Here is a 23,203-nt window from a genome sequence, read left to right on the forward strand (position 1 = left end):
AAGCCATTATTGTTACCGACATTTATTAGAAGTTTGAAAAAAAAAATTCGCGGTACCTCAGCACCACTGGCCAGAGTCATTTGATCCGAATCTATATACATCATACACGGTAGTTAGAAATAATAAGGGGAGGTGGCATATAGCCCCTACCATTTATGGGGTAGGTTAACAATTTTATTGTGGAGTTTTGGGTGGATGAAGGGGGCTGACCCTTTCAAGGGGGTTGGATTGCAAAAAGCTGTGTGTACTTGCCTCCCCTTTTATAGTTTGCCGACGGTTTATTACTTTAGTACAGAAAAGAAGAACACAGAGACACCCAACTTTTCAAACTCCCCCCAGAGCTCACTCTTTATATTCCGCAAGATCCTACACTCCATCATCGTCAGCACCAGTCCGATCGTGACTTAGATTTTCTCTCCCTGTCTGCGTCTGGACAAAGAAAGAAAGAAAGAAACAAGACAGAAGGAGATGAAGATGGTTCAGTCCAAGAAGTTCCGGGGCGTGAGACAGCGTCACTGGGGCTCTTGGGTTTCCGAAATTCGCCATCCTTTGTTGTATGTTACCTCCTCCTCCTCATCCTCTACCTCATTCTTCTTCTTCTTCTTGTTCTGCGATATTGCTTCGTCACCACATTTCTGAGTCGGCCTCATTCGCTGACAATGTGTTGATGACCAAAATATTCAAGCCCCCATAAGTTTCTGGTAATGTTCTGGTTTTATAAAATAATTCGAGTCAGGCAGTTGGGAACTTGACTTTTATCGCGTATAATGAGTCAATGACAGTCCAAAACACAAAAAAAGAAGTTTCTCGTTAGGATCGTGAATATTCATCATATATCAGTTCATTTCCCACCATGGATCTATTTATCATGCGTGTACTCTCAAATTACAGGAAGAGAAGGGTGTGGCTGGGGACGTTCGAGACAGCCGAGGAGGCGGCACGAGCCTACGACCAGGCCGCCATCCTGATGAGCGGCCGCAACGCGAAGACCAACTTCCCAATATCTCAAACCCCGAACGGCGACCCGAAAACGGGCGATGGCGGCAACAGCAACGCTGCCGCCGCCAATTCCTTGTCTTCCTCGAAGCACTTGGCGGAGATCCTCCATGCGAAGCTCAGGAAATGCAGCAAGACGCCGTCGCCGTCCCTCACCTGCCTGAGGCTCGACACCGAGAACTCCCACATCGGCGTCTGGCAGAAGCGCGCCGGCCAGCGCTCCGACTCCAACTGGGTCATGACCGTACAGCTCGGCAAAAAAAATGCCGATGCCATTGGAGAGTCTGGAGACCCTCTGCCACTTCCTCATCCTCCTTCCACTTCTTCTTCGTCGTTGCCGTCGTCGTCGTTACCGCCGCCGCCGCCGCCGCCGCCTTCGGAGTCGATGGTGAGAGGGGGCTTGGACGAAGAAGAGAGGATTGCCTTGCAAATGATTGAAGAGCTCTTGAACAGGAACTGCCCTGACCCTCCATTTGGAAACCCAGCGGAGGAGGAGGATAGTTTTTATCTCTAGTCCTTTAAAAATGGTAAATTTAATGTGGTTTTATGATATAAATAACAAATGTATCGTGTATAGAGTATTGCAAGAATTCGTCATACTTTTGGAAATGATAATTGTAATGTATTGGTGAACATAATGATGCTCGAGATAAATAATGTTTATAACGACTGAAATTGGGGGTAGATGAATAAATTTAGGGGATTGTGGGGATGTATAAGTAAATATGTTAAATTGTGGGGCAAAATGTGTGGTTTGAATGCAGGAAAGAAAAGGATGGGATGGTTATCATGGTTATCACTTGACAGCATTTCTTATAATTTTGTTTCTTTTTGTTTGTTTTATTCAACTACCATGTCATATATTGCGAGATGTTATGCTACTGCATGCGTCATTTGGCTTCTAGGAGGTTATATTAAGGTTTTTTATGATTTCGAAATATTTTCATATACCGCTTGACAACGAATCTTATATATTATTTATATACACGTGATCTTCCTTCACATACTGACTTAAACTTTTGAGTTAGATTTCATAACATGGTATCAGAGTTATTGTTATCATAAGAAATGTCCAAAGAATAGCGTTGCATCAACTGTGATTGTGGCTTAAGTTTTTAAGTTGAACTTTTTAACATAATATTAAAGCTATTGTAACGTGTCATGACCTCCCCAAGTGCGGCCATCAAGGGGCAAATTTAGGTGTCAATATAACGCCAGCTGCACCGGTCGCATTTCCTACCGTCCAAAAAACGGGTCTTATATGCTCTTATATACAAGTGATTTCCCTTTATTTATAGGTTTAAACTTTTGAGTTGGACAGTCTAACATTAGCAATCACATCCTCTAATTTTATTTTATATGACTAGATCATTCTACCAGTAACATCATTAAGATTTATAGTGTCATTTGATGCAACTACGTGACCAAAAAATTGATCCGGTCTAGCCGCTGCAGCCTCCCTTTCAATTCGTTTTCGACTTCCCCCCTTAACTAAGCATGTTAAATAAGTTAACTAAACGATGATAATTACCCACGTTTTTCTTAGTGGAACAGGATAATAAAATTCTTCCTATATATTTAAAATGAAATGGTTTTCTTGCATTAATTTTTTCTTTGCACGACGCATGCCATGGTGGTCAAATTGCCGCATTAACATTGCCATGAAAATATTCTGAATAAATTTGCTTGCAGCTGAAAATTTCGTGGGAACGTCGTTACTGGTCCAGCCAGCTGAATGTCCGAGACGTGGGTGTATAACTTTGCCGAGATTTGACGAAAGCTCTCCTCTCCCAATTTAGGCGTAAATCTAAATCTGGGAGCTTTTCACTTTTGATCTAAATATAGATCTGGAGTTTCTTAGAGACATTTGATATGTGGTGGTTCAACATGTTATTGTTGTCTTCGTATGTTAATGGTGTTGAGGACGCTAAACTTAAGCGCGCACTGCAAACCGTAGTTTTTAGATGGGAAGAGCTCGGCATGTGCCCATCACCATTGATGATTCCGATTATCTGCTGCTGATTATTTTTTTTATGCTGTGACAAATCTAGTATTTTGGGATGCAAGCGTTCTTATAGCTGCAAGCTATGCTATTTTGTTTTATGGGTTTTGTTTTGTTTTGCGACTTTTTTGGGATTTGCTTTGCTTAGAAATTTTCTATGTTCTCTCATGTTTGATTATGACAAATGAATGAAATTTTCTTTTGACAAAAAAAAATATCCTGATAAAGTTAATAATGAAAGATTAATTAGATGATTTGGTTTGAAAAAAAGAAAAAGAAGTCAAAACGACGAAATTGCAAAATGCCATAAACTATAGAATTAAATCTAGACTTAACCTACTTTCATCGCCTCGGGGGAGGTATGTATAAGTGATGTCATTTGCGACTTGTGTCTAGTAATATTCGAGCGAATTGGTAATCTCGATCATATTAGATGAAATTAATGTTGGATTTAATAATTAGGCCAAGATTTTGTGGTGCACGTAATTGATTTAACAGATTACTTCAATCACATATTAAGATAAAGCAAGATGCAAATCACCGGGTCCTTCTGCAAATCCACCAGCTCCTACACAGTTTTCGTAGGACGAAGATCCTTTATCATGCGCGATGTCTCCATTGGTTGACAAAACTCTCAACCGTCGGTACACTGGGCCATAACTTTTACAGCAACCCTTTTTCAAATTGATCGATGATTTGAACGAACGAGACGCCAGCAATATTGCAATTACTAATTATTAGAGGATCTCATCCCATTTCTGCATTATGACGAGCTCGCTCGATCAATGAATTGATCGGTCATTCGTATAACAAACGCATCAAATATTTTTTTTCATGCCTTGATTTCCTATCGTTGAATATATTCAAGGGTTAATATTACGAAAAATCTCAAACTAGTATACTTTTGACAAATCTACCCCAAACTAATTTTTGGGTCAACAAAAACCCCAAATCGGTATACTGATGATAAATTTACCTAAAACTAATTTTTGGGTCATTAATTCATCATAAACCCCAAATTGTTACATTCATGACATACCTACCCTCCATGCCAAATTTTACCGTGAAATTATTGAGCTTCATGATACATGACAATAACTCAATTGATATGATAAGCCCACTTGAAATATATATATATATCAATTTGAGGTCAATTTGTCATTAGTCCACTTTAATTTATGGTAAATTTATTATAAGTGCATTAGTTTGGAGTGTTTTGTAATATTAACTTTGTATTCAAAAGGGATTCACGTTATTGTTGTTGTGGTATACACGTAAACTGTGTAGGCAAACGTCCGACAATAAGTGTGAGGATGACCCAGGTAGGCGGTTCCCACCCTAGAATCGGGAACCGCCTGCTAAGGGCCAATTCCACGAATGAGAACCGGGAACCGCCCGCTAATTTTTTGACTCACCCGAGAGCCGGACCACGGTGGTCCAGTTCCTGGGTGGGTCCATGAAACCGACCGGGGAGGCGGAGAAGGGGTAGGGAGTGGCGGAGGAGGAGGGGAAAGGCGGGCACGGATCCTCGAGTGGGGTGGAGCAGAGGTAGGAGAGGGCGAGACGAGGGGTGAGATGAGTACGACGACCACGAGGTGGAGCGGGAGTGGAGGAGGGTGGGGAGAGCAGGGGGAGCGAGAGTCGGGTTCTTACGAAAGGGTCAAATTCAGGCGACGAATGAAAAGAGTGAAAGATGGTGGAGAGAAGATCTACATCTCTCTAGAGAGAGAGAGAGAGAATGGACGCAAATTTGTGAAAGGTAATAATGGACATTGGTTCGAGGCGACTCGCTCCAACGAGGCAGGCTGTGAAAGATGATGGATGCAAACGGCGAGGTATGTTTAGAAATCAAGAACGGAGGAATTCTCCTTTGAAGGTTCTTGGAGCCCAACTCAGCGAGAACGAAGAAATGGCCATGAACGTGTAGCTCTATTTAGAGAGAGGGGGGGGGAGAGATCTTGCAAGGGTCTACTTTTTTCTGGAAGAAGAAGAGAGAGAGAGTGCCGTATTAATTGAAGAGAGTGAGGATGCAGGAGCTTGAGCGAAGAGAGAGAGAGAAGAGGAGACAGAGCTGGACGCATAAGAAAGAGAGGAGAGAGCGCAATTAATTGAAGAGAGAGAGGATGAGGGGGTTTTGAATGGAGAGAGAGAGAGAGAAAAGTGGGCGAGAGTGATGGACGCAGAAGAAAGAGGAGAGAGTGAGTGCCGCAGTAAATGAAGAGAGAGGAAAGTGGAGAGAGATGATGGTTGATCCGTGATCATGTAAAGACAGAGGAGAAAGAGAGGGGGGGGGAGACAGTGTTGTATTAATTGGAGAGAGAGAGAGAGTTTAGTATTTTTGTTTTTTATATGTTCTATTCTAATTTTTAATTCACTTTTAAAATTTTTATCTTAACAGAGCATGAGAGTAGAAACTCACGTCTGAAATTACACGTCCTCATCCCTACTCCCTTGATAAATTATGGATTCGAACTCTCCACCTTCCCCCTTCCCAAATAGGAAGGGTGGCCGCCGAGACAAACCCCAGTGGTTGAGTCTAGTACTTAAAAGCTTAAATTTAATGGTTAATATTACGAAAAATCCCAAACTGATACAACCCGTGATAAATTTATTCAAAACTATTTTTTTTACCACGAAAAGCCTCAAACTGGTACACCTGTGACAATTTTTCCCCGAACCAATTTTTTGACCACCAAAAACCCCAAACTGGTACACCTGTGACAAATTTACTCCGAACTAATTTTTTTACCACCAAAAACCTCAAACTAGTACACCTGTGACAAATTTACCCTCCGTTAATTTATGTTAAATTTTACTGTCAAATTGCTAAGTTTGATGACACGCGGTAGTTAACGGGTGTACCAATTTGGGGTTTTACCCCTCTGTTTGTCACAAGTTTACCAATTTGTGATTTTTCGTAATATTAATCCAATTTAACTGACATTAACGGAGGGTAAATTTGCCACAAATTTACTAGTTTAGGATTTTTAGTAGTCAAAAAATTAGTTTGGGGTAAAATTGTCACAGGTGTACTAGTTTGGGATTTTTTGTGGTAAAAAAATTGGTTCGGGGTAAAATTGTCACAAGTACACTAGTGTGGGGTTTTTTGTGGTCAAAAAAATAGTTCGGGGTAAATTTGTCACGGGTGTACCAGTTTAGGATTTTTGGTGCTCAAAAAATTGATTTGGAGTAAAATTGTCACAGGTGTACCAGTTTGAGGTTTTTCGTAGTATTAACCATAAATTTATATATATATACACGTGTACTGGTCCGGTCCGGGTGGGCAGGCGGTCGATTCCACACCTGGAACAAAAAATCGATCTGGTACCCACCGGTTTTAAGAAATAAGAACCAGAAACCGGATCGATCCCTATGAAAATCGTCAGTTCTAGACCGATTCGATCCGGTTATTTTGCACGTCCCTATTCGACAACCCGTTTTGTCGCTGGTGTAGAAATGGAAATACTAGGATGGGGTATGCGGAGATTGATATTGACGGACACGACGAAAAGTCTCCCGGCAGCAATCGTGCACTCGTCACTTCACTAATGTCGTGTCCTTTCGTGTGTTGTGTGGGGGTGGGGCCATATTTAGTACCCCTACTTTGCGGTTCCCGCATGTTTCCTTTCTCGTGTCTCTGCGGTCAAGAAAGGGAAGCTCCTCTGTTCATCAACACCTCACATCTTACGAGTGCAAAAGGAAGCTAAAAGGTGATTGCGATTTCGAGTCGTTTCTCCAGCGCGGGTGGACAAAATCAAACCCCCCCTGCCGTTCGGATCTTCCCATCATCAACAGTTGTGGAGCCTGAGCTATGTACCTCGAATGTGATGGAAGGGGTCACTGAGAAATGCTCGGTGACTCGGAAGTTATCTGGGAATGGAGGAAGTCATGAAGACGTGAGAGCAATCGAGTATGGAAATTGCACACGAGCATCTATAGGGCTGAGCATGGTCCGGACGAGCAGTTTCACGCAAGAAATCGAGAACCGCCCATTAATGATCGGTTTGAAAAATTGAAAGTGGGAATTGCTGTTGGTTCCACGAATCACCCGGGACCGGGCAATGGGTCCGATCCGGTTCCCGAGTTGGTCCATGGGGTCCCCAATCCCAGCATATTCGCAACCAGACTACAAACATGGTGACCAAGTGCATTCCCTGAAATTATCTGCTAACAAAGGCTCGAGTAAGCGGAATCACCTAGAGTCATAGTTAGAGCAAGAGCAAAAAGCAACAAGAAGTCAAAAACCGACAAATCCCAAACTAAACTTCAACATAATTTGAAGTACCCTAGGTCGGAAATCGAATTCACCAACAATAGCCAAAAGAATGAGTACCCCCAAGCAGAAAATTTCACTCGGTTGCGAGTCTGCAACTCAACGACAGAGTTGAAGGCAAGGCGAGGTGAGGCGAAAGCCTAATGCAAAGGAGATGCGAGATATGAGGGAGGGCCGAAGGTGAGGCGTGAGTCGATTGCAAGTCCGCGACGCAATGATAGAGTTGAAGGCATGACCACATGAGACTCTCACGGTAAGAGTGAGATGAGGCTAGGGCTTCTTTCTTTTATTTCTATTTTGAGGATCGTAAGACATGAGTAGGACCGTAGGATAAATGGTAAAAGGCAAGTGAGAAAAACTCACTTTCACTTAAAGTAAACAGTAATCTTTTATATATATATATACACCGGTCCGAGTTGGTGGGTAGACAGTTCTATGCCTGAAATTAGGAATCGGACCAGTACTCATTAGTTCCAGTAAATTGGAATCGAGAACCGCCGAATATGGGCTGGTCCAATTCGATTTTGGGCAGTTCCCAGTGCCTCTACACACTCCCTAATCTATCTAGTAACCGTTTGGAGGAGATTCAAGATCTATAAATGGAAAGAATGCAAAGGAGGAAGACATGCCAAATTCTCGCATGGACTTTCTTCGTGCTCGTCGCAAAGTCCTTTGATTTCAGTTTCGATTTTCGAGTCAAGCTAACGATCCGTAATGTGTTTTGTGAATATCGTAGTAATGTCCGTGCTGTTTCCATTTGAGCGTCAGTAGTTTCCATATCGACTTCAATCCTAGTCATTTCTACGTTCCAATGATTTTTTTTTCCTCGGCAATAATTGCACTTGGTTTTTCTCCCTTTAATTTCCTTTATCCTATGCGCCGCCCCTTTAATTCGCTTTAATTTCCGCTAATTCCACTCAAATTTCCAAGCAATTTACTTTTCTTTGTCAATTAGGTCGATTTCCATGAACTCTATCCATACATTGTTTGTAGGAGGTCGCACGACTTGCACACATTCAAACCATCAAATCCATCTTTGAAAAACTTGTTTTGCGAAGGTTTGATAACTCTGTAGTCGACTTAGAACCCAAAAAAAAGTTCATTTTTTGTTTCTCCAATAGCCTAAAAGTCAGATTGTCCTAGAGAGATTTAGCTCCAGCCCCCTTATATCAATTGTCATGGGGTTGTATTAAGATGTAGAGGGAGAATTTCAAATATCATCTCCATATTTTGCACCCAATCAATTTACGTCTCCAACATTAAAACGTGTTGCTGACTCTGCTAGAAATATTGTGCATGTGCAAGAACAAAGAGAATGACTAATGATTGCCATGCGAATGAGGGTAAACGAGCCTTTTTTCTTTGACAAGAAAATCCAATTTAGGCATCTAAATTCTAGGCGCAGAGAGATATCTTACTAATCTCATATACCAGATAAAATGCGAGTAGAGCTCGAGTAGATGGCCCAAACATAGAATGGTTTGCATTTGAAATGATTGGACATCGAACTTATACCGTGCGCCTAATTCACACATAAATTTCCGTGCTTTAGTAAAAGCAACACAACTCTAGGAAAGATTCTTACTTGAAGCCAATTCTCAGTCTCATTCGTTACTGATCCAAACGCTGTCATCTGAAATGGACTCTCGGAATTAGTGATCCGATTTTCTCTATCGATTAAGCTTAGCAATTTTTTTTCAAGTAGAGTTTCGAATTGTGGGACTCTTCTGCTTCTTACTTTCCTGCACGACAGGCTAGGCTGTGCTGTTGTGCAACTGACGAAGCTTTTCATGATTCTGACTAGCACCTAACCATTTGTCTTGATAATATCTGAATGCCTTAGACACTCCAGTCTCAACATGTCACATGGGTAGCTGTGGGATCTCCTCAATGCTTAAAACTCAATTGACGATTTCCGAAATCGAGCTGTCGCATTAATTCACGTTTCGTTTTCCTGTTTTCTTATGCCTTTCGTTCGTTTCGTTTTCCCGTTTTCTTATGGTACGAGGCAGGGAAATAAGTGCCCCGAGGACCTTGGGAAGGTCGGGTCCAGGTGGTAATGGCGAAGAGACATTCGATGTACTCCTGATTCGAATATAATTAGGGAATAAAAAGACGATTCAAGAAATAAGCGCAAAATTATCAAGCTAATGGTTATTGCACATATGTAGTAAATTTACTTCGTTGTTTTATTAGCACGTACAAGCGAGCTGTTCGTGCATTATTATGCGTGTTCATTTCCCACTTGAATGGGGTCCCTAGTCGTTAACAATTATAACCCATCAGGTCCTATGCATTTATGTGATGGATCAATTACCCGAAACTTTGTATGCCTTTAATGGTGGGAAGATTGTCCAAAAAGTCCTAAACTTATTGCATTTTTGCCAAAAATTACAAAACTTGTTTACGTCAGTGCCGGCTGTGCCACGTAAGATGGTTGGCATCCACGTCGAGGATTTCTAGCCAAAATTGACCGAATGGGCTCGATTGGCAAAACATGAAAAGGTTTATAACTCAATTAGTAAATTTGAAATGTTTAGAACTGAATTGGTAAAAGTACAATAGATTTATGACTTTTTTGGATAATTTTCTCATTTTATAATTCTTTTTATACTTGGAAAATAACATTAGATGTGGGTTTTTTCGAATGCATAGGAGGGAGAGCAATGAGTGTGAGATTAGATGAAAGTGGGTTTTGGGTTTTTTACCCACTCCCTACTGTATCCCTTTCAAAAAAGATTCTTAAATTATTATATGATGCATCTAATTTTTACTTCTCTTTTTCATTTTTCCATCACTTTGTTTTTCTTACTCTCATTTGTTAGTAAGTTAATTTTGAAACATAAGTAAGTTTTAGCGTTCAAAAACATAACCACAATCGCTGTTTCATTTTCCCATTTCTTATGTCTTTCGTTCGTGTTCGTTCAACTTAATTGGGGTGACATCGAGTCCCCACGCCTAGCCCCAAGTCTTGTATCGTGGTACGAGGGAAACAAGTGCCCTGAGGACCTTGGGAAGGTCGGGTCCATGTGATAATGGCGAATAGACATTAGATGTACACATGATTCGAATATAATTAGTGAATAAAAGAATAATTCGAGAAACGAGAGAAAAAAAATATCAAGCTAAGAATCATAGTGTATATGTAACTCCCCACTTTGAATTTTGTACTCCTTTCAAAAGGACTTTCATATTTTATATGACGCATCTACTATAAACTTTTTTCTTTTTTATTTTCCATCACTTTTTTTTTGTCTAATGTCCATTTTTTATTAAATGGATTTAAATTTTAACACATAAGTAAGTTCTAACATTCGAAAACATGATTCTACATAAGCTAACGTATTGTCAAAAGATTTAGGACTAAATTGACATAATTGAAAAGCTTAAAATTAAATTGGCAAATCATTAAAAGGTTTAGGATTAAATAGGCATAATTAAAAGGTTAATGACTAAATTGGCTGCCGTACAATAGGTTTATGATTTTTTGGAGAATTTTCCTGAATTGAACAAGATCATCCCGATTATGTGAAATTCAATCTAAAGGAAAGAATGAATTCCCGTTAGGTAATTAACATGTGAACTCATTAGATATCATCTTTTTTTGCTTTGCTATGTTAATTCATCATTTTCTATATGCGATCTGATGGTCGCGAAAACGGTACCCCAAGATCTCCATAACTAGAATCTAGATCACTGTAATAGAGAAAAAGGGATTTGCGCACCTGATTTAGAATCCATCGTTCTTGATGTGGAATAGCGTCGATCCTCAAACTCAAGCACTTTTCCTCTACTGCCCTCTGTATCACTAGCTCAATGAGACTGCCCCTCATAATAGCGTTTTGCTCCTTATATGAGTAATTTGTGCATCAGGGTTAGAGAAGAGACTTGAGCATTATTTATAGAGTTTTCAGCCGCATGCCCTCTTATCACAGTTTAGGTTTTACTTGGCCCACACTAACTAGTCACATATTAAATTAATTAAGAATCTTTATATCTTACTTCATTAGACCAATCCAGTAAAACAGTAAATTACAATTTTAATTAATGTAGCCCACATTAGAAAAATTCTTGCACAATCATCTTTATACTTTATAAGCGTAATTGAACGGATGGAAATGATCGACGACCGTCTCATCTTATGTAAAATACATACATTCTAAAAAATAATCTGATTCCTTATATCATTATTAAAGTTTAAAATGTAAAGTATATGGTGCTATCGTTATGAATGAGCTGGTAGGGTGCATTCTCTACTCTCACCCACTTTTCGTTAGTTACTCCCGTTCACTATTATCTCTTTTTTAATGTTTTTCTTCCCTTTTTCCCCCTTTTCAATCACCAATGCATCTTTTGGCCAAAAAAAAAAAGTATTACTACAATAATTTATCTATTCTAGATCCTAAATGAGATGTTTAAAGGGACAAATCACATATGTGACTTCCTTCCTTTTTTTCTTTTTTTAATTTGTTTCCCTTTTAACTTTCATTTCACTATATTTACTTAAAAGTACAGTTAAGAATTTTTTTGTTGATAATGTATAAGTCTCGAACTTTCTATTTAAGTTCCTACATAGAATATGTTAACACTATTGATACATAACGTTGAAATTTTTAATATAATAATTGCATATGCCTTATACAGGGAAAATTGTCTAAAAAGTCGTAAACTTATCGTAGTTTTGTTAATGTCCTAAACATTTCAATTTTGCCAATTGAGTCCATCCGGCCAATTTTGGCAGGAATTCACTTAAGTGGACTTCAATCTTGCCACGTAAGACCGCTAGCGCTGATGTGAACAATTTTTAATATTTTTAAAATTACTTGTTTATTATTTTCTTTTTTCCTCTTTTTTCCTCTTTTTCTTCTTTATTTTGTTTACTGTGGCTGGTGAGGGCTAGATTTGGGTGAGGCCAACCTCGCTAGCCGTAAGCAAGGCTGCCTTCCCCCGCAACCGGCAAAGCTGGCCTCGCCCATGGCCGTGCACTACGCACCATAAGAAACGGAGGCCACGCGTCATCCCTCTTAGCTTCGTGTCCAACCCTTCTACTTTTGCTTTTGCCATTGTCAGGATGGCCTTTGCATCACGAAGGTGGTCGCGACCCTTGTCTAGAAGGCCATTGTGGTCGTGGGCGAAGGCGGCCTTGCCTACGGCAGGCAAGGCTAGCCTCGTTCATAATGGCCCCTCCCAGTGGGCAAGGACGGGCCCTCCCTGGCCACATTAAAAAAAAATAAAGAAGGAAAAGAGAAAAAAAAAAAGGCAAAAGGAAAGAAAAAAATAATCGAAAAATGTAAAAATATTATTAAAAAATTTCCATGTCACTGAATTTCGGCCAAAATTGGCCATATGAACTCAATTTACATATTGTCTAAAGGTTTAAAACTCAATTGGCAAAATTGAAAGGTTTATGACTGAATTGGCAAAATTGCAATAGGTTTAAAATTTTTTGGACAATTTTCCCGCCTTATACGTTATCGTGAATTCAGTATTTGCATGGGAGACACGTAATTATTAATTATCTTATTTTTTGACTAATCAAGTCAACGATACTTTTAGAGTTAATACTGTGCCATTTAATAGATTATTCCTTTGGTTTTATTGTGACAAAACATGGATAACCGCAGAAGCAATCATTTTAAGAAGTCTCCCAACTCCATATTTGACATGTGGTCTAAGATGTAGAGGTAATTTCGAAGTTATATTTTCATTGTACGTTCTAAAACCATCAAAACTTTTCTTCGAAGAAGTATTTGGATAAATTGAGATTTATAGAGAGTGCTACAAATGTTGAAAAATTAAAAAACGGTAAGCAACCTGCAATATCAAACTATAAATAATCAGTGTATTGCGTATTGCATAAATTCGTTATACTTTAGAAAATAATAGTTGAATGTGTTGGTGAGTACAATGCTAGAGATAAATAATGTTCACAGAGACTAAAGTTTGTGATTTTTCTTTCATTTATTTTTATAACAAGCGGTCATTTCTAGGAAAATATTTTTCAAATCATCGATTCTTCACGAAACAAACGGAGCACGAGATGTTATTCATCTGAAAAAATAACACAGAGTATCCTAAAATAAGTGGATTGGCACAAGACGAGTTGTAGGTTCCAAAATTAGAAATTGGTATCAAAAGGATGGACAATAAGATGGGGCAAATTGATTATGCGCCTTACAATCAAATCCTCTTAAGTCTAATTGCTCATTAAGTTAAAAAAATACCGTCTTATTTGAAATATTCTTTCTATTAGTCTCAAAATCCAATTAGACCTCATCGATAGGATGGCTTAGACGAGCTTGGTCGACTGCAAGTCTAAGACTCTTTATCCAAATCGCGCATTATTTAAAAAAAAAAAATTTGCACTGGAAATTTATCATTTAATACTTTAAGAAAAATGCTACTTGGCAAATTGTTTTTGAATGGCGATCAGCATCCACTCTTCCTTACAAGTTCCGATAGAAAGGTTCGAGACTTTTTGTTCGTGTTCTAGGATTAGGCTTGCTTATTCTTTTTCTTTTCTCTTCTTTTTACATGCTATGTCATTGAGATGGACAATCATCCTCCATCGACGCCGAGTTATTTTACCGCGGAGTTGTTGCGCGAAGCGGGGGGCGTGAGAGGTGGAGACAGAGAGTCCGGGGCAAGTCGATGACCACCACCAGCAGTCCTAGCGACGGTAGCGTGATGTAGCCAGATTGCCGTTGCCTCTCTGGTAGTCGGGTCGGAGGGCTTGTGCTTGTGATGAGACATTGGCCTTGTCCAAATTGAAGTTAGAGGATTGATGCACCAGAAAGGCATTTGGGTCATTTTTTTTTTTTGTTACCTGTCTGTCCTATTTCTAACTCTTCTCTATCTGACTTCGCTCTGCATCTTTGCAGAGTGCAGTAGTCGAACTCCGTACCTATGATACTAGCGTCCCCACCCACCAATTCCCTTATCCTTGGGCCGCGAGCTCTGTGGGTGCATTTGGGTCGTGTTCGTCGACGGGACAATGGGCTCGAGGCCCAATAAGTGGAGAGGCAGTAGGCGATGTGCTTGTTGAAGGGGACATGGGTGGAGCCACGGCCTTGGACATGCTGTCCATTAAGGGTGTCGAAGCTCAAGAGGCCCGTTTTTGGGCGTTGAGCTTGATCAGGCGGGATCCATTGCGTGGTCCTGGATGGCGGGTCCGAGAGTGACATCGGCGGGTCGAGAAGTGGCAAAGTCGGGGCAAGCCGCCCCCCGCCGAAGAATCGCCAGAAAGCTCGCGATGATGAACCGTGCGGCGGCACGGAAGATGCCGCTCGCAAGAACCGTGGCCGAGCAGAGTCCGAGGATTCATGGCCCCGTGCTGGAGTCCGAGGCCATCGGAGGAAGCGACGGCTCCATCGTCGGTCGGGTGGTGTACAGTGACGGTATCGGACCGGATCGGGCCGGTCGCAACGGGTGCTTCGATGCAAATCGTCCAAAGGGGTGACAGAAACAGTGCCATGTATCTGACGGTTTAACCAAGAAGATCCAACGGTGGTTACTAGGAACAACTTTTTTCCCCCTAATTTCCTTTAAAAGCATCAATTTTACTTCGGGTCGCAATTCTCATCCGGACTTCTTTTTTTTATTGTATAGAATATATGAACATTATTAGCTCATATTCCAATTCTAGATCAATTATTTTTAATGTAAAAACACACAAACTTTTAGTCCGTGCCGAAATTTGGCCATTGTCGAGTTCCCATCGTATGTTACTCAAAACTTTTTTTTTCTTGTCTTGCATAGTGATGTGCAAAGTACAAGTGGAACGACACGGTGTCATCGGGCGGAAACTTGACGATGGCCAAATTTGGGTACCGAATGAAAGTTTGTGTCTTTTATAAGAGAAAAAAGAAGAAGAAGAAAAGATTTGGGTACGAATTGAGACTCGATCTAAAGTCGGTATTTTTTACGAGACAAAAAGAAAAAAATACAGGCCAGAATATGAACCCTAACTAAAATTGGTATCGCTTTACGAGACTAAAACAAGTTTAGACCAGAATTAAGACCCGATTTAGCGCTTTTAAGGGAATTAGACCCTTTTCTCCCCGAGTCCTCAAAATTTGAAGGAAAAGGAACATAGGACAACTTAAATAATAATTTATGAGAATATATTTAGTGTTTACTGCAAAGGTTGAAATCTATTGAAGATGTCCGGTCAACGAGCGATCCATACCTCATTTCATCATCTATTACGAGGGAGGGTTCTCAATTTATTTCTATCATGCACATCCTTGTTTGCAGATATACTGAAGGATATTTTCCCATAAAAATTAAATTACGAACAAGTTGACCCGAAAAAAATCATTTTTATAAGAATATTATTCATGTCGAACGAGGAAAAAATTATGTGAGACTAAAACGAAGCTTTGGATTGGAGTGTTTGTCCATCATAGATAGATTGTAACTCTGTCAAATGAATAAAATAAAAAACATTTTATTATGATTTTTACGATATTTTATTTCTCGGCGGTTTTCGATTGCGCAGGTAAACGACGACTCATAAAATCGCGTCGCGTCCTTTGTTATACTAGTTTCTTCGTTGCTTAGCTAGACGATCTTGTTAGTATCATTTCATAAGAAATTTATTCGTATTGAACGATAAGTTATATGTGAGGCTGAAAGAGGCTTTTGGATTGGAGTAATTGTCCATAATAGGTAGATTGTAGCCATGCCAACCGAATAAAATAAAAAGATTTCATTACGGTTTTATAGATCATTTCGAGTCTCGTAATCTTTTAAATTAGACGAACGACTCATAAATCTATGTCGCGGCGGTGACGGTCCTTCATTATGTCAGTTTCTTTTTTCTTTTTGGGGGTCATATTTCATTATCTTAGTTTCTACGTCGCATGGCTTGAAAATATTGCCGGTTCTGATTGCTCAGCTAAATAACCTCGTAATGTAATCATTCGATCACCCTGTGTGACGAGAAATCGTTAATCAGAGCGTTGGAACCTTCGCATTCGTTCGTAATTTTTTCCCTTTTCCTATAATTTAAGTTAAACGGGGGGGTGTTTTTTTTTTTGTTAACTCAAGTTTAGTCCTACGATACATAAAAAATAAAGAGCGACTTCTATAAATTAACCCGACTTCTCGTTATATTCAATTCATCCACGTGATTTAACGGTTTTTGCGAAGTGGGTCAACGTAGGACGGAAGTACCTGACAAGGGCGGGGGCCAAAACGGCCTTACAAAAGGCCAGGCCCACCCCGGCGCGGCGCCGTGCCAGCGTGGCGGGGGCCCGGTAACTCGGTTTCGGGTTACGGGTACAATCGCCGGGCCACCCGAGCCGAGCCGTGGATAAATCTAGGGGTCAGCCCCACCAGCTCGACCCGTTATGATCTGACGCGCACGCACCGACGGCGACTTTTCTTTTCGGAGGAATCTGCGAATCTACCCGAGCATCAAATTAATGTCGTTGAAACAAAGATTTGAAGGAACCCGTGGCCCCCCCATTTGTTTTATTTATTTTCTTCGAAAAAACGATAATAAACGGGAAAAAAAAAAGAGACTTACGGAAAAAAAAGCGCGACTCAATTGACTCTCCGGAGACCGCTCGGACCGCTCGGTGGCTCGCCCCCATCGGCACGGCGGCGGCGGCTGCGGGGGAGCGGCGGAGCGACGAGAGGAGGGGGCGGCGGCGGCAGCGGCCGGAGAAGGAGGGGGGCGGCGGAACGTGTCGTGCCGGAAAAATGGGAAAAAAGGTCGGGGAAATAATAATAATAATAACGATAATAATAATAATATAATAATTAATATAATAATGAAAAGGGGGGGATTTGGAAAATCGAGGACGGGCGGGGGAAGGAGAATATCCGAGCGGCATATCCGAATCTTCCGAGGATTATGCTCCGTACTCGTGGAACTCTCCGAAGCCTCCACGTGTCAGGCGCTCGCGGGGGGGCCCGCCGCCCCCCATTCCCACCCCCGCGGGGGAGACTTTTCCTTGCTTCCCCGGCTCTTTTTTTTCTTTTTTCTTTTTTTTTTGACCCCTCCATCTCCCGTTTGACTTTGTTGTTGTTGTTGTTTTTTTTTTCTTTTTCTTATCTATTTGTGTTTTTTTGTCGTCGTCGTCGTCCGAATTCCGTCGAAAACAAAAGCTCGTCGTGCTCACATTGTTAAGCTAAGCAATCGAATCAATGAAAGAAAATATCTCTCCCCATTGTTTCGCCCAAGGGCGGCATTTTCTCGCATTTTTTAAATTTTTTTTTTTTTAGGTATTTGATTAAGGGTCGATCCGGTGAAACAATAGCGGACAATTTTTCTTTTTTTTTTTCCATTAAATCGTGTTTAAGCGTTAAGAGAGAGTTCACGACGTGGTCTTTGTCGTCTGTTTCGGGGTTCACATGTGGTGAGATGTGCCCGTACCAAGTAAAATTTGGGGGGTTTTTTTATTTACTTACTTATTTATTTATTTTTTTAACTAGGAGAGAGAGAGATGAGGTGCGGGACGGATATTCCAGATTCTTTTGGGATTATACCACGCGTCATAAATATGCCAAGACCCAAGAGGGTCCCGCTCTCGGCTCGGCTCGGCTCGGCCCATCTCGTTCGAGCCGCCGGCCAAACTGTCGGCTTAGCCGCTTTCTCATTTTTCCAGCTCGGTCCTCCGCTTTTTCTGCTTTTTCCGAAAAAGAAGAAATAGTTACAATCTCTTTTTTACCACGCTGTTTTCGGGAGCTCCTTTTTTTTGTAGTTACCGCCGCGCATCCAAAATCCCTCCAACGCAAAAGCGTCGATCGTCGACGGCAGGAGGGAAAGCGAAAAATCGCGCAATAAGAAAATGCGAAGATGGACGGCACAGGCAGTATCGACTGGTTCAGATAAGCCGTTCGTTATCGTCTTCTTGTCTTACGCCGCGCGCCAACCTGATTGATCCCCGCTCGAGCCAACCCGAGCCGAGGCTCGTGTCGGCGGCGGCGGGCCCGCCCGCGTGCCGACAGTCGCTTTCGTACGGGACCGTATCTGTTCGGTACAGTTGTACATTCTTGCATCTCGGCACAGCCTGTCGCGTCATGCTTTGACCCCGGAAGATCCCGCGATACACTCGCGCGCTTCACAAAGCATCCTCAGTGCTCGCACTCATGATACTCGTAAGCGTGAAATCTTTGTCGCCTCGGAACAGTGTCGGGTGCTGGCCGACCTACCTGTCCGAGCTTCTCCTCCAAAAAAAAAAAAAAACGTACAAAAAAAATCGATCGTGCAAAATTAGCATTACGGCTTCGGCGACACCCCCGCGCGGGGGGCTGCGAAATCCCATCTTCACCCCTTCGCTCTATTATTCTCCCCCCCTTTTTTTTTTAACCTCGGGCCGCGTCATATTTCGGGCCGATGACGTCACTGGAAAAACGGCGAAAGGACCCCGGGATTTTCTGTGTTTTTTTTTTTTGCAGAACCGATCCCTGCGAGCAAATTTTATTTTATGGCCACTCGAAATATAAGAATTACCTGTCGAGTCCCCCCCGCCACGATGGGGGGTCGCCTTTTTCTCCCCGAGGACGGTTATATACTTTTTGACTTCTCTCCCTCATCAGCTCATTCCGCCCCCCGTTTCACCTGTCGCCAAACCAGCCACGATCTCGAGCCACTGCACTACATAATAAATAAATAAATAAATAAAATAAGAAATCATTTTATTAATAGAAGCACTACAGATAATTACTAATTAAGTAGCTAAATAGGAAAAACAAAGAGTTAATACATTAAAAAAACCAAAAACTGGTATATTTATGATAAATTTACCTCCAAAATAACCAAAAACGGGATTTTCGATGGTCATTAGTTCGGGGTAAATTCGCCACATGTGTATAAAGTTTATGGTAAATTAATTTTTGATAAATTTATTATAAATGTATCAGTTTGGAGATTTTGATAGTATCAATCAAGAAAAAAAGAATTAATCCAGGTAACGCGTCTCCGCTTTCCACGTGGCGGTCTCCGACGGGTCCGGGCAATTTCGACAGGGTGGGAAAAAAGGAACGGGAAGATTTAAGTAATATTTTTGGGGAGAAAAAAGAGGGAGGGAGGGAGGGGAGGGGATGTTAACACTTAGAAAAACCAAATGGCCGGATATTCCTGGCACAAATTAACGAATATTCTTTGGCCTTCTTCCGCCATTAAAGTCCCCCTCTCCTCCACCTCCGCCTTTCCCCTCTCATCTCCCTCCCCTTCTTTTGCCGAAGAAATTCTCTCTCTCTCTCTCCCTCCCTCCCTCACGCGTTTCCCTCATCGCCGGCCGAGCAGGGGAACCACCATCACCACCACCACCACCGGCGGCGGCGGGCAGGCGGGCAGTAAGGCAGCCACCAGCCATGAAATTCGGCAAGAGCCTCAGCATCCAGATCGAGGAGACCCTGCCCGAGTGGCGCGAGAAGTTCCTGTCCTACAAGGAGCTCAAGAAGCGCCTGAAGCTCATCGACCCCAAGGGCGGCGGCGGCGGCGACCGCCCCGCCAAGCGCCCCCGCCTCGACGAGCCTCCGCCGGCGGCGGCGCCGGCGCCTCCTCCTCCTCCGCCGGGGGCGCCGAGCCTGCCCCGCCGCCGCCGGGGTGGCCGGCGAGGGCATGACGAACGAGGTGGTCGAGTTCATCCGACTGCTGGAGGACGAGCTGGAGAAGTTCAACTCCTTCTTCGTCGAGAAGGAGGAGGAGTACATCATCAAATTGAAGGTACTCCTCGCCCCCCCACCCCGCTTCGCTCCTCCTTCCCGTTTTCCCGATCGGATCTTTGTCCGTCTCCTCTTCGCGCGCTCGCTTTGATCTGCGGCGCACCGATTCCCCGCCGATTCCGGGCACCCCTTTTCCCCCTGCTGGCTCGTTCCCCTTCCATCCGTCTCGTCGGACGCGATCGTTTCGCAACCGTCCGAGATCTCGCCCCCGGACGACGTCGTTTCCGGGGAAATCCGCCGTACGAACAGCGCTCGCGTTTCCCTTCTAGTTGACACTTGACATGATGATGCCGAAAATTCCATGTGTCAGTTTTTACTTCCTCGTGAAAGTTCTAGCTTTAGAAAGTTCACGTTAACGTGGAATTACCTCGTTATTTGGAACGACACACTTTAGTGGTCATGGTACTTCGAATATAGTAAGGTTAAAAAATATATAACGTGGAGCTGACCGGGACCACTGATTAGTCGACGGAATGCCGTGACTCATATGCCCTCCTCGATTCGGCTTTGGTGGGGTCGGGATTCGTCGCGTGGCGCGTCTTGGCACGTGCGACTTGGTCCGGGATTGTGCAATTTTGTGCTAGGTAGCATGGTACGATCGAGTACGATTGAGGTACGAAATCACGTGGGGCGTCGCGATTATGATTGAAGTTAAAGTATATATTTCGCTAGATTGTCGAGGCATATACTGCATTATGTGCTGATTAATATATATATAATGTGGAGCTGACTGGGATGACGGATTAGTCGACACGAGAGATTCTGCGAATCCATGACGAATTTATCTTGCTTTATTCGCGCCTAACAGTAAAAAAAAAATTTTGTTTGTCATCTGTCGCGATTATGATTAAGTTAAAGTATATATTTCGCTAGATTGTCAAGGCATATACTGCATTACGTGCTAATTAATATATAATGTGGAGCTGACTGGGATGACGGATTAGTTGACACGAGAGATTTTGCGAATCCATGATGAATTTATCTTGCTTTATTCGCGCCTAACGGTATTTTTTTTTTTTTGTCTGTCATCTGTAGCGCCACGTGACCATTTAGTTCGGATCGGATCACGTATAGCAATATTGTGTATGACGCACTTAGTTGCCATGTGTGGTAAATGAGCATTGGGGGTACTTTGGAAGAAGTTGGGTGTTGTTGGGATCATCATCCAAATCCAAGTGAATTGGAATACGTCTTTTATGGTTACTTAGTGGTCAAGCGACGTGACGTTTGACTGGGACGACAGATTAGCCGACACAAGAGATGCTGCGTTGACCAATCGAACTTCGTTTTTTTTTTTTTTTTAATGTTATCCGCGATGCGTGCCTATCAATCGCTGCCACGTCGCTCTTTCCATTGTAACACGTGTCGCTCTTGTATTGCGGCGAAATTCTCGTCGATTCGATTGATTTTTTTTTTTTTTTTTGCTGTAGAAATCATGCTTATAGAAGGACTTGTATCCGGCTCTAGTGCACAATGCTTGTTAAATCTTGGATATAGAGAACCGTGAAATGGCTTGGAAAATTTTGAGTGTTCGGTACCTGTTCAGATGTTTGAGATGTGGTACTGATTAGAGTGCCACCTGGAGACTAAAGGGTAGTTTGATGACTGATGTTCCCATTGTGGGTTATCGCAGGAATTGCAGGATAGGATGGCAAAGGCCAAGGATTCCAATGAAGAGATGATCAAGATTAGGAAGGAGATTGTCGATTTCCATGGGGAGATGGTCTTGTTAGAGAATTACAGTGCCCTCAACTATACAGGTATCTCATTCTCAGTTTTGAATTGAATATGTGCGTAATGCGGAATGCATTTCGACTCATTTTTGTCGAGCAGCCCGTAACCTTGGATACACCATTGCTGCGTATTATTCTGCTAGACTTAGTTGTGTCGCATAGCTGGTTTCGGAAGAGTCATTAGGGTGCTTCCCGATAACTTTCTCTAACGGACAGACTGCTTTAGATTAGTACTAAGTAGTACCATTTGCAGGCCAGTCTAGGATGCAGTTAAACATCTTCCTGGAATTGAATTGCTTATGGCATTCCCCTGGTCTCTGCGTGTGTCCGTCGAGCTATCGGTTTACCGATCAAGCAAAAACAGAATCATAATCGGTTCCCTTTTGGTCGAAATCAAGAAAAGAAACTGTGATCTGATGATTATCCCGACGGGGCTTCTGATTTGCGCTTTCTATTAGCCCCTCAAATTGTTTCCTAAGTCTCTGGATTTCTTTGTGGTCACAGGGCTGGTGAAAATCCTGAAGAAGTATGACAAAAGGACCGGAGCCCTGATCCGCCTGCCCTTCATCCAGCGGGTCCTGCAGCAGCCGTTCTTCACCACCGACATGATCTACAAGCTGGTGAAGGAGTGCGAGAAGATGATCGACCAACTCTTCCCTGCAAGCGAGCCTCCTCCACCCTCGGCAGAGGCGGCTAGATTGGACGACGACGGCGGCTTGGACCCCACGACCTCCGCCTCCACCGACACCGACGGCATGCTCAGAGTGCCCAAGGAACTCGCCGAGATTGAGCACATGAAGAGCTTATACATGAAGAGCACGATATCGGCTCTGCGAGTCCTCAAAGAGATCCGGAGCGGCAGCTCGACGGTCAGCGTCTTCTCGTTGCCGCCGCTGCAGCTGAGCGGACCGGAAGAGGCGTGGAAGAAAGTCCCGCTCCTGGAACAAGAAGCTAAATAGCTGTTCTCTTTGATAGTTTCTTCTCCTTTTTTTCACCTTTTCACTCTTCTTAATAGCTGCATACAGTGTAATGTGCTATGAGATTTCCTGGGGAACCAAAGTCTATACAAGCTGCATAACTTGTGTACCGGAGGATTTGTGTCCCTAGCAGAGTTCTTACTGTACTAAAAAGATCTGCTTAATATCTTGATGTGTGGTTCGAGCTGCATCGGTATCGCCCTTGCCTTCGAATTTGCATTTTGTTTGATCTTTAGATGCATTCTTTTAGATTCATAGAGATATGTTCACTAGAAAGTCTTGAAACTTGTCACCAAAGTGCAATTCAGTCCTAAAATTTGTAAAACGTGTAATTAAATTCTAAAACTTGTCAAGTTGGTTCAATCGTATTTTAAAGTTAACAACGTTAACTAGGCTAACAGAAAATGTTGATATGTCTTATTTTATTATTATTTTTAAGCAAGTGGCAATGAGTGACATTCAACAAGCATCACATCAGAAAAAATTAAAAGAAGATAGATTAAATTAGATAAAAAAGCTAAAAGTTTTAAAAAAAAAGGAG

General features: G+C 42.3%; 1 protein-coding gene and 1 pseudogene across 1 annotated transcript; both read left to right on the forward strand.

Annotated features, from left to right (window-relative positions):
• Nucleotides 1-204: 204 nt before the first annotated feature.
• On the forward strand, nucleotides 205-2,869 carry LOC130136075 (ethylene-responsive transcription factor WIN1-like). Its single transcript, XM_056306102.1, has 3 exons — nucleotides 205-554; nucleotides 892-1,523; nucleotides 2,689-2,869. Exons 1-2 carry the CDS (start codon nucleotides 469-471, stop codon nucleotides 1,508-1,510), a joined length of 705 nt encoding a protein of 234 aa, XP_056162077.1. The 5' UTR covers nucleotides 205-468; the 3' UTR covers nucleotides 1,511-1,523; nucleotides 2,689-2,869.
• A 16,645-nt stretch (nucleotides 2,870-19,514) lies between these two features.
• LOC130136098 (SPX domain-containing protein 1-like) lies at nucleotides 19,515-22,855 on the forward strand (annotated as a pseudogene).
• The last annotated feature ends 348 nt before the right edge of the window (nucleotides 22,856-23,203 follow it).

The sequence above is a fragment of the Syzygium oleosum genome, unplaced genomic scaffold (assembly GCF_021117445.2).
Source record: "Syzygium oleosum isolate NSW1041296 unplaced genomic scaffold, Sole_v2.1 Sole_v2.41, whole genome shotgun sequence".
Taxonomy (NCBI): Eukaryota; Viridiplantae; Streptophyta; class Magnoliopsida; order Myrtales; family Myrtaceae; genus Syzygium; species Syzygium oleosum.